The sequence below is a fragment of the Procambarus clarkii genome, unplaced genomic scaffold (assembly GCF_040958095.1).
Source record: "Procambarus clarkii isolate CNS0578487 unplaced genomic scaffold, FALCON_Pclarkii_2.0 HiC_scaffold_185, whole genome shotgun sequence".
Classification (NCBI taxonomy): domain Eukaryota; kingdom Metazoa; phylum Arthropoda; class Malacostraca; order Decapoda; family Cambaridae; genus Procambarus; species Procambarus clarkii.
Window position 1 is genome coordinate 1 of NW_027189218.1, and position 12,423 is coordinate 12,423.

Sequence of the window (12,423 nt, forward strand, 5' to 3'; positions counted from 1 at the left end):
ACAGACTCGATCGCAATCTATCCAGATGAGAACACGTTCTCTTCCGACTAGACCACGCTGGAGTCGCTGTATGTCTCAAATTTGGTTCCTTTATTTATAGTTAGTATTTTTGGTGAATTAATTGATTTGTTTTAATTTTTTACTGACTTAGGTAGAACGATTTGGGGAGTTGGGGTGGGGGAGGGGGAGGGGGGGTTGTGTGTGTAATGGATTGTCGAGATCGTGCTTGGTTAGTATTTATCTAGTTGTGTTCACCTAGTTGTGCTTGCGAGGGTTGAGCTCTACTCTTTCGGCCCGCCTCTCAACTAGTCAATTTAATTATTAAATTTAATTTAATTTGTTTTATTAATATAATTATTTAATAATTTAATAAAATAATAATTTATTAAAAAAACATTAATTTGATTACTTATTTAATAAAATTAAATAATAAATTAAATATTGATATATACATGTGTGTCCAGGAGGCCATCTGTGTCCCCTCAGATGGTCTCCCTTATCACAGTTTGTGTCTATGGATGTGTGTGAGTGTGAGTGTCCCTGTGAGTGTCCGGGCGAGTGTGTGTGAGTGTGAATGTCCCTGTGAGTGTCCGGGTGCGTGTGTGTCCGGTTATACCTGTGGGTCCAGGAGGCCATCTGTGTCCCCTCAGATGGTCTCCCTTATCACAGTCTATGTGTATGTGTGAGTGTGAGTGCCCCTGTGAGTGTTCGGGTGAGGGTGTGTGTGTGTGTGTGTGTGTGAGTGTCCGGGTTTATGTGAGGTTTGGTTCCAGGGAAACATCCTCCCCCCCCCCCTCCCATATCTCCTCCCTTATTCCCACCGTGGGGTTCGAATCCCAGGTGATTAGACCTGCTCTAGGTCCATGGATCCAAGGTATCCATCCGTGGGCCCAACGGATTTCACCCCTTCCCCACTTTCCAAGGGCCAGGCCAATTCCAGCTATCCAGGGAACCTGTCGAAACAGAGGCAGCTACAGGAGGGGACACACAAATATTTGTGCCCTGCAGTTACACACCCGTTCCGACAGACTCGATCGCAATCTATCCAGATGAGAACACGTTCTCTTCCGACTAGACCACGCTGGAGTCGCTGTATGTCTCAAATTTGGTTCCTTTATTTATAGTTAGTATTTTTGGTGAATTAATTGATTTGTTTTAATTTTTTATTGACTTAGGTAGAACGATTTGGGGAGTTGGGGTGGGGGAGGGGGAGGGGGGGTTGTGTGTGTAATGGATTGTCGAGATCGTGCTTGGTTAGTATTTATCTAGTTGTGTTCACCTAGTTGTGCTTGCGAGGGTTGAGCTCTACTCTTTCGGCCCGCCTCTCAACTGTCAATCAATTATTACTAACTAATAAAACACATTCCACACACACACACCCAGGAAGCAGCCCGTAACAGCTGTCTAACGCCCAGGTACATATTTACTGCTAGGTAACAGGAGCATCAGAATGATAGAAACTCTCCTGATTTCCGTTTGTTCCATCACCGTTGGATCGAATGAGCTACGATTACGAGTCGAGAGCGACGTCCACTCAGCTATAAAGCCTCCTAGTTTGTGAATTGGTGCAAAAGATAATTTGGGAGAGGTTAAGGGAAAGGAATGATGTTTGGTGGCTTTGAAAGCTTTGGATGGGAGGGGGGTTGGCAGTTATGAATTAAAATTGTTAATTATTTAAGATAGGATATATATCCAAAAGACGTTGCGAGATATGGTAAGAAAAGTGTTTCTGACTGAGGTTAGGTACTGTGTGATTGATTTGTATGTTAGGAAAAAGAATACTTATTAGAAACTTAAATGATATTTGGAAATGTTTCTTAGCAAATAGTTGCAAATTATTGTTTGAAAAGCCTATGGTTCCCCTTCCCTACACAAACACACGTGAGCACAATTAGTCCACGGAATTCAGAGAGAGTGAAAGTGAACAGCGCAATAGTAACAAAAAATGTGACAATGAGGGGAAACTATGTCATTCAAACGTTAACCATATAAATTACAGTAACACTAACCGAGCGTCCACATACATATTCCAATCAATTTACATAAATAAACATTCACTAATATATTCCTTTAAAATGGACACACGCAGATAGTTGCAGTACACATGTCAGTTCAATTACTGGTACACATAAACACTCACAGCTGGACGTGTCTGCCCATCTTGACAATAGTAGACATGTAACAAAAAATGTGACAGTAATGGGAAACTATGTCATTCAAACGTATAAATGTTAACCATATAAATTACAGTAACACTAATCGCGCGCACACGTACATATGTCAACCAATTTACATAAATACACATTCACTAATGTGTACCTTTAAAATGGACACATACAGATAATTACCGTACACATGTCAGTTCAATTACAGGTACACATACACACACATAGCTACAGTCCATTATCAATTAATGTGTGTGTGTGTGTGTGTATTTATTTTCTCCTTGTATTTACTATATGTATCTGCAGAATCGAGTTATTAGCTCTTGGACCCCGCCTATGAAATATACGTATTTTTCCCTTTTTTATATCTACTACATCTATTTCTCTCTAACACACACACACATACACACACACACACACACACACACACACACACACACACACACACACACACACACACACACACACACACACACACACACACACACAAACTGGAGGCCTACCGTCTAAACTGAGAGAGTTCGTTGGTTATAATCCTAATGGTCCCATATCCAATCTCAGTTGATGCAATAGCAAATCGACCGATATTCTTTAACCTGATTCGCCTGTTCACCGGCTCCCCTCCGACCGGGGAGCCAGTCGGCCGATCGGACAGTACACTGGACACTGGACTTGTGATCCTGTGGTCCCTGGTTCGATTCCGGGCGCCGTAGAGAAACAATGGGCAGAGTTTCTTTCACCCTGTGCCCCTGTTACCTTGCAGTAAAACAGGTACCTGGGTGTTAGTCAGCTGTCACGGGCTGCTTCCTGGGGGTGGAGGCCTGGTCGAGGACCGGACCGCGGGGACACTAAAGCCCCGAAATCATCTCGAGAAGAACCTCAAGAGATAAGCACAAATGAATCCATCAATGGATCCATCTATCTATCTACTTATATCTGTCAATCCATCAATCTATCTTCCCATAAACCAACCATTTATCATTATATACATTTATATTCCATTTATCCATCCATCAACTCTTCTGTCTATCCATCCATCTACTCATATGTCTTTCCATCCATCAGATAGACGGATGCATCTATGCATCCGTCTATCCGTCAATGTATATATTTAGCAATCAATGTAAACATCCATCTATCTACTTATATAAATTTACCTTTAATCCCTGTTTCACCTGCACCACTCCCCCCTGTTTCTCCCTCTGCATCCCTGTTTCACCTGCACCACTCCCCCCTGTTCACCCATCCCCATCCGTGTTTCACCTGTACAGCACCCCCTGTTCCCCCCTCTTCCTCCCTGTTTCACCTGCACCACTCCCCCTGTTCCCCCCATCCCCATCCCTGTTTCACCTGCACCACTCCCCCTGTTCCCCCATCCCCATCCCTGTTTCACCTGCACCACTCCCCCGTGTTCCCCCATCCCCATCCCTGTTTCACCTGCACCACTCCCCCTGTTCCCCCATCCCCATCCCTGTTTCACCTGCACCACTCCCCCTGTTCCCCCATCCCCATCCCTGTTTCACCTACACCACTCCCCCTGTTCCCCCATCCCCATCCCTGTTTCACCTGCACCACTCCCCCTGTTAACCCAATCCCCATCCCTGTTTCACCTGCACCACTCCCCCTGTTCCCCCATCCCCATCCCTGTTTCACCTGTACAGCACCCCCTGTTCCCCCCTCTTCCTCCCTGTTTCACCTGCACCACTCCCCCTGTTCCCTCTCTTCATTCCACCTCTAAATCCCGTATCCTCCCCCCCCCACCACCACCTTTGCACCTCTTCCTTTAACTTAAATCAGGACCAATAAACTTCTTTATGTGTTTAACTTAGGTTTTTTCTAAGTACGAAAAAGTCTTCAGCCATCTTAAGCATTATTTTACAATTAACTTTAATTAAATTGGTAGGGGGGGGGGGGAGTGATAAGAATAATTAATAATTATTCCTAAATCCTTTAGCTAAAATCAACACTGACCAACCTATGCCCAATCCCTACCCCAGACCATTCCCTCTACAGATACATTAATTTAGTAATAATAAGCGTTAATAATATATTAATGAATAAATTTTAAAATAAATCTGTGTATGGCTGCAGCCTCCAGCATGTGGCCTCATAACATTGACAGACATTCTCTTTATATATATATATATATATATATATATATATATATATATATATATATATATATATATATATATATATATATAGCAATTTACATAAATAAATATTCACTAATATATTCCTTTAAAATTGACACAATCGGATTAAGGCGTCCTGTACATACCAGTTGCATTGCTCCTGGCAGTATGGGTTCGAGTCACTTCTGGCATGTGAGTTTTCAGTTGCATATAGTCTTGGGGACCATTAAGGTTTGTTCGCATGTATATATATATATATATATATATATATATATATATATATATATATATATATATATATATATATATATATATATATATATATATATTATTTATATATTTTATATATATATATATTATATATATATATATTATATATATATATATATTATATATATATATATTACATATATATATTATATATATATATATATATATATATATATATATATATATATATATATATATAAATATATATAAAATCTGTCATATTTGTAAATTAAATAATTAATATTTAATTATTAAATTTAATTTAATTTGTTTTATTAATATAATTATTTAATAATTTAATAAAATAATAATTTATTAAAAAAACATTAATTTGATTACTTATTTAATAAAATTAAATAATAAATAATAAATTAAATATTGATATATACTTGTGTGTCCAGGAGGCCATCTGTGTCCCCTCAGATGGTCTCCCTTATCACAGTTTGTGTCTATGGATGTGTGTGAGTGTGAGTGTCCCTGTGAGTGTCCGGGCGAGTGTGTGTGAGTGTGAATGTCCCTGTGAGTGTCAGTAGTAGGGTGTGCGACGCACAGGGGATTTTTTTTTCTGGGAGAAAAATCCCCTGTGCGCCCCAAGGGTTTCAGGTAAATTTAGAAAATCCCCTGTGCGCCCCAAGGGTTTCAGGTAAATTTTTGAAATATCGTCTGTGTGGAGCCAGGGTTTTCAGGTAAATTTTGTCAGTCGCAGATTTTAGAAGTAAGGATTTCTTATGAGAAAAATAATTTCCGAGACTTAGAAGTTTGTTAAAGCCTTATGGGAGAAATTCAAATAACGTGTGTAGCACTTTAGGGCTTCCAGGAGAACTCTACGGACATATTTTACATGTTTTCAACTTACAAAATCGTCTATGTAAGCCTTAGTTATTCATATAAATTTAGAAAATCACCTGTGTAATTTTTTTTTCTGGGAGAAAATTCCCCTGTGCGCCCCAAGGGTTTCAGGTAAATTTAGAATATCCCCTGTGCGCCCCAAGGGTTTCAGGTAAATTTAGAATATCCCCTGTGCGCCCCAAGGGTTTCAGGTCAAATATCCCCTGTGCGCCCCAAGGGTTTTCAGGCGAATTTGGGGAGTCACAGATTTAGAATTAGGGAATTCTTATAATGAAAAATAATGTCATACGAGTTTGCTAAAGTTCTTATAAGAAAAATAATTTCCGAGACTTAGAAGTTTGTTAAGGCCTTATGGGAGAAATTCAAATAACATGTGTAGCACTTTAGGGCTTCCAGGAGAACTCTACGGACATATTTTACGTGTTTTCAACTTACAAAATCGTCTATGTAAGCCTTAGTTATTCATATAAATTTAGAAAATCACCTGTGTAAGTCATGGTTTTCAAGTCTCGTACATCACACCCCCCTCCCTCCCCCCCTTACCTCGCAATCTGTCGCCTCACCTGTGTTTACTTTAGACGTCAGCCAGCCAGCCAGTCGGCTCTTAATCTTATCTTATCTTATCCATAATATCTGGACCGTCCCTCCTCTCTCTCTCTCTCTCTCTCCTTTCATTCAGTTCAACTATTTTCCAACATCGTATGTTTGCTCCTTTTCATTAAGCAAGTCAGTATGTTTGCTCCTTTTCATTAAGCAAGTCAGTTTTACACAAATAAATCATGTTAGTAAGCAAGTTCTAGCTCACGTTCCCCACCTTAGTCCCCTGTCGTATAAAGAATACTATCATTCCAATCCCTCTAAATTTAAAAATAATCATATTTCAAATGTAGTTCAATACAGTAATTAGTTACCAAGCTCCAGCTCTTGTCCTCCGCCTTAGCTCTCTCTCGTATCTTCGTTAGTATCAGTCCAATTTCCCTGAAATTTCTACCCTCTGTATTTCAGACATAGTTTAGTAAATGCAAACAATTATCAAACTCTAGCTCTTGTCCCCAGCTTAGTTCATTTGTACAAAATCATTAGTAACAGTCCAATTTCCCTTAAATTGTTACCCTCTGTATTTCAGACACCGTAAATAAAATCAAAATAGTTATCGAGCTCCAGCTCTCGTCCCCGCCTTAATTCTCTTTCGTATCTTTGTAAATAACCCATCAATTTCCCTAAAATTAAAAGCAGACATACTTCAAAGTTAGTAAATAAGATCAAGTCAGTTACTGAGCTCCAGCTCTCGTCCCCGCCTTAGTTCTCTTTCATATCTTCGTTAGTATCAGTCCAATTTCCCTGAAATTTTTACCCTCTGTATTTCAGACATAGTAAATATGAAGTAAACAATTATAAAACTCTAGCTCTTGTCCTCTGTCCAAGCTCACTTTTGTAAAATCATTACTCTCAGTCCAAATCACCCAACTACATTTTCAGACATAGTAAATAAAAAACCAGTTCAGTTATTAAGTTTCAACTCTTGTGCCCCAGCTTAGTTCATTTGTACAAGTTCTTTATTTTCCAACTAAATCACCCTGAGATTTAAGATCACCGTATTTTCTAACGTAGTAAAATTAATCTGGACATTAGCCTTAGATCATCAGACATAAATATATTCGATCAAGTCCGTCTCCAGCGTATCTCTTATCCGAGTATACACATAACCCCAACCTGTTTAATTATCTTTCACCCCCTCCCACCTTCCTCCATCTCATCCAAGTCTCGTAAATTTAAAATGTAGCTGTTAATTTGCGTTCTTTCCCCGTTCATAGCATATTCTCTGTAAGTTCAGATCTGTACTTAGTCTTACATATTCTCTACTTCTTTCCAATTTTATACAAGACTTAAACAACTATTACCGTCTCCTCTATCTTATTTAAACATGAGTCATATGTAAATATACCCCGACTCTTTCCATCCAATACAAGTCCTAGCTTGTTCACCGCCCAACTCACTACGCTATTTCTACTCTACATGTTATAGCATGTTTTCCGCTCATCTTGGTACCAACCCTTACAATCTCTCTCTCATTCCTTTTACATGTCTCAGCATGTCTCAGCATGTTCGCCTCGCATCTTACTACGCTGTCTACTTTACATGTTGTAGCGTGTATTACTGTGTCCCATATCTTATTTAAACATGAGTCATATGTAAATATACCCGACTCCTTCCATCCATTACAAGTCCTAGCTTGTTCACCGCCCAACTCTCTACACTGTCTACTTTACATGTTGTAGCATGTTTTCCGCACATCTTGATACCATCCCTTACAATCTCTCAATCCTTTACACATCCCAACTTTCAACCCTTTCTTACAATTTTCCTCCATCCCTCCGCTACATGTTCTTACCCGTTCATTACAGTCCACTACTTATTCTCTAATCATCTCTGTACTAATTCTCAAAACTAGTTGGTTCTGTCATTTTAGTAAGTAAGTAAGTAGATCATCGTTATTAACAACGACAACAACAACAACAACAACAGTAACATTACTAATTCACAGTAAGTTACTACTGAGCATTTGGTAGTTATCCATTTTCAAATAATGTCAATATAAATCATTCTAAGACATCTTCGTACAATTAAAGATACTTGCCCGTGCACTAAGTCATTACTTACAGTAGCATCTTAAGGCATTGTTTTCGTAACTCAGTTTTATTAAACATACACCTTCATTAGTCAAAGGAAAACTTTTCAAGTCATTGTATTCAATATTTCCGTTAAACTTACTACATCATGTCATTATTCGGTTTCATAATTAAGTACTTGTTTCAGTCCTCCAATGTAATAAGCAAATTATTCTATTAAGGATAAAGAAATCTTATTTAGAAGAGGCATTAAGTTTATTACAACATTTAACGCATACAAGTGTTCTTAGTAGTTATACAGGTATTCAAGAAATCATAAGTGTTCTTAGTAGTTATACAAGTGTTCAAGAAATCATAAGTGTTCAAGAAGCAATTATATACAAGTATTCTTAGTAGTTATACAAGTGTTCAAGAAAATCATATACAAGTGTTCTTAGTAGTTATACAAGTGTTCAAGAAAATCATAAGTGTTCAAGAAGCAATTGGATTTATTATATATAAAATATTTCCTCTACAAATTGGACAGCATTTCAGAGCTAAAAGACAACCACTGCATGTCACCATATGTTTACATGGTAGTATTACAATATTTATATTTTTATCCATACAAACTCTGCATAAAATATCTTCTTCCCAAGATTGTTCTATACAGTCCTTGTTTTCATCAGTGTTAGTACAAGTCTCCGGTAAAGTTTTCAATCCCAGATCTTCAAGCGTAGCTTCTTGTTCCTTTTTATCATCAACTGCTTCATAAATTAAGTCCCGTACCCGTAAATAAATATCTGTTCCCTCTTGCATATACCTCAACACGATTTCTAGACATCTACTTTGTATAATAAAAGGCAACAAATCTCTGGATTCCTTAAGGTACTCACTTAAAGCATATCTTATACTCTCCACAGGTATTAATTTTTTATGAATCAGATGTTTGAACTTATCCATACCCTCCATTAAGATATTAATTAAATCATTGTCTATAGGTTTTATAGGTAATGGTATTGTCAATCTAGCATTCTTAACAAATTCCTTGCCCCTTGCAAGAATAATGTAAGCACATTCTGGACTACATCTCGCATGTAACGTCCAAGGATCATCTTCTGGTCTCCAATTTCGTATTCCACAGGCGCAGTGATAGCAGCAGACGTGGTCACTTATACCTGAAAACCATAAAACAATCCAGCATTATCTCGTTACTATCTTTTAACTAATATTCATTATTTCTTTACTTATAACTCTATTAAGTTTAAAATAGTTAAAACACTTCATACCACAGTAAAAAAAACCAGCTTCTGCCAGCTCATGAGAAGTTTGCTTGACGCTTCCAGGCCATGTCATATCAAATGTCTCTAGGCGAGATTTATAAGTTACCAATCCTGGATTCAGCGATTTCCTAAATTTGATCAATCCCAGATCTTCCTTAGGAGGAGCACCACCTAAAAAAATATAACGTAGTTACGTAAATTATTCTTTAGAAGAATAAGAAGTATCTATTTAAGCAATCAAGTTTTGTACAGAGTATATAAGACTGGTATAAGAATACATCATAAGAATATATACTTACTACTACCACTTATTTTCTTATTTCCCAGTTCTATTTTATGGGAAACAAATTCCAGTCCATATTTGAAAGCTATCTCAGACACCTCTAAAGAAACATTGTCACTCCTCTCGCCTCTAATAAAGGCACAGTCTTGATTAATGATCTTATGACGTCTTCTGGGGGTATCACCAACAATCCATGCACCTACTATACAATAACAAAATGCACACAAACAGTAATCACTATTGCGAAGGTAATAGAACCCATCTTCAACTAAGTCAATAGGGTTTAACCACTTAATGGGCCAATCCACAAATGTTTGTAGTCTAACTCCTGCACATTTAAGGCTTTCTATACTGTAAAACTTCCTGGCACACAAAGGATCCATCGTGTGAGGGCAGCACTAGCTATTAGAGTAGGATAAGCAAGTATATATATCCCTAAAATAAGTATCGTACATCGCTACATATTTAACAGTTTCCTCATTTATAATAGACAGTAATCTCCTCTAAATACTTCTCTATTTAAAAATCCTTAAAGTTTCATAATTAAATGAAGCTCTTATATAAATACTTAGTAAACTACTTTCATTATTTATTAGACTTATTAGAAAAATACATCACTTTGGCAATCTCGCTAAAAGTATACTGTTACGTCATTATTCGTAGCTGCCGTACATAATGATAGATATATATATATAATTTAGTAGTAAATTCTTATTTAATCTAATTAAAATATATGCTTAAAGCATCTATATCCTAAAATGAAATATACTATTAGTTATAATGTAATATATAATATCACTCTAAGGTAACAAAAATCCTTATTAATATATTCAAATAAGTGGTAACTTTTACATTTCCCCCAATATAAGAGCGCGGACCTCGCATTAGGGATATTATTACGACTATCTGGTTCGTATCTACTACCTTACGAGGAAGAAAATTCACCATGGATACTGTTCTGACAACTTGTCAGGGTTATTTAACCGACGATTCATTTTGTAATAATGAAACCTGTATTGTGTACGGAGTGAACTGTATATCCTGTGTTCCCAGAGGAATGGCTCTAGACTTAGCCAAGAAATATTCTCATGCTGATGCTTATAATGTTCGCCGACCCTTGTACAGTCTTAAGAGATGTATCCCTGAAGATCGTCCAGTACCAGGAACAATTCATATCTCTAAAGGAGAAAATCTTCCGTATATTGTTGCTATAGCCACACAATACGGTATTGGATTACCTATAGAAAGTAATAACATTGCTCAGGGAATTATAGAAAACTCAAAAGACAGAAACATGCTCTCTGGATTAAACGAAGATACATCCATTAATCGTCTCGTCTACTTCAAGAATGGTATGAAAGATTTATTTAACTTTATCAAGGGCTCTCCTCAAATTATGAGAGTTATAATACCAACAGGAATTGGGATTACATGTGTTCGAAGAGATAAAGTTTGGGAAAATACTTATCTTCCTGTTATTGAAGATATGTATAAACAGTTAAAACCCTACGGAGTGGAAGTTAAATTACTGTTTAACGAGGAGATTATGCAGAGGAAGAGCAAGTAACACTTGGCAACCTTTGTGTGCGCAGTGTTTCTACGCGCAGCCTAAAGATGTATATATGCTTCCCCCGGAGTGATCTCTTACGGTGTCCTCCTCTTCTTGGATGTCAGAATCTACTTCAAGCTTGGATATTCAAGGCTATGGAGATCAAGACTATTATTGGAGACTTTGCCTCCCTGTCCGTCTACAATAATCACGACTGTTTATTGTACGATCTTGATGCTACGAGTGTACAAATGTGTAAAATTGTGCAAGGATTGTGGGATCGTTACCCATATGCGAGATTACATCGTGAAAACTTTCCTTACAAAAACAGGGCTGTTGTATCTTATCGCAGTAACCCTGGCAGTATACATATTGGAGAACCACCTGAATTTAACAACAGGATGGATGAAGATCCCCATCTACCCCTTATTATTGGTTTAGTGACTCAGTTTGCTAGTAGACCTGCAACTTTACCAGCATATGAAAATCCTCCGTGTGAAGTACGAAGTTTAGATGAACATTTTTACGATGGACTTGAAAAAGATACAGAATATCAGAGATGGCGCTGGTTTGAAAATGCTCTGAAGGAAGCCCTTGTTTTCATTCTTAAAAGATGTGTTAAGAGAATTATTATTCCATATGGGTTTGGCATGTCAAGTTATTTGGACAACTGCGCAGTATGGGAAAGTAAATATTTGCCTATACTTGAGAAAATAGGACAAAAACTACGAAAACGAGGTATTGTACTCTTCATAGTACGTCCCGAAAACATCGTTCCTCCTCAGTCATCCACCCACGGCATCTTTGAAAATAAGATTCCATACATTGCTGTTCTTCAAAATGGATCCACAACTAATGCTACTGATGCTGCTAGGACACCTGAAGATGATGCTACGCCTGCTACCGCTGATGCTAGTTCACCTTCTATCAACACTAAGTTGTCTGATACAATTAATTCAACACCTGTTAATGTTACTACGTCTGTTGATACTAATGTTACAATGTGTGTTAGTAGTAGTTTTACAAATTTAGAAGAGAAGATGGATTGGGAATAATAATGTCTGTAAATAATTTATACTTTGTACATTTTTACAAATTAAATACATTGTACATTTTTACACATTAAATAACAAAATAGAAACTCGTGTGTTTATTTTCTCCCTTTTTAATGTCTAAATGTCAACTCTACTTTTCTGAGTATATAGGAAGAGGTACGAAACTTTTTCTGTCTTACTTCAAGATGGATTGTTCTATGTACATGCAAGTGAAGCTTAAGCGTT

General features: G+C 37.4%; 1 protein-coding gene across 1 annotated transcript; it reads right to left on the bottom strand.

Moving 5' to 3' along the window:
- Nucleotides 1–8,282: 8,282 nt before the first annotated feature.
- On the bottom strand, nt 8,283–10,662 carry LOC138361122 (baculoviral IAP repeat-containing protein 8-like). Its single transcript, XM_069320562.1, has 3 exons — nt 9,611–10,662; nt 9,318–9,482; nt 8,283–9,206 (listed from the first exon to the last, which is right to left on the bottom strand). Exons 1-3 carry the CDS (start codon nt 9,975–9,977, stop codon nt 8,521–8,523), a joined length of 1,218 nt encoding a protein of 405 aa, XP_069176663.1. The 5' UTR covers nt 9,978–10,662; the 3' UTR covers nt 8,283–8,520.
- Between the last annotated feature and the right edge of the window lie 1,761 nt (nt 10,663–12,423).

What these genes read in the sequence shown, in the direction of transcription:
- LOC138361122 (XM_069320562.1), bottom strand. Translation starts at nt 9,977, where the DNA reads ATGGATCCTTTGTGTGCCAGGAAGTTTTACAGTATAGAAAGCCTTAAA. An exon ending in TAAGAAAATAAGTGGTAGTA is followed by an intron (nt 9,483 to 9,610) that starts GTAAGTATATAT and finishes ATATTTTTTTAG; the next exon opens with GTGGTGCTCCTCCTAAGGAA. An exon ending in AGCTGGTTTTTTTTACTGTG is followed by an intron (nt 9,207 to 9,317) that starts GTATGAAGTGTT and finishes TATGGTTTTCAG; the next exon opens with GTATAAGTGACCACGTCTGC.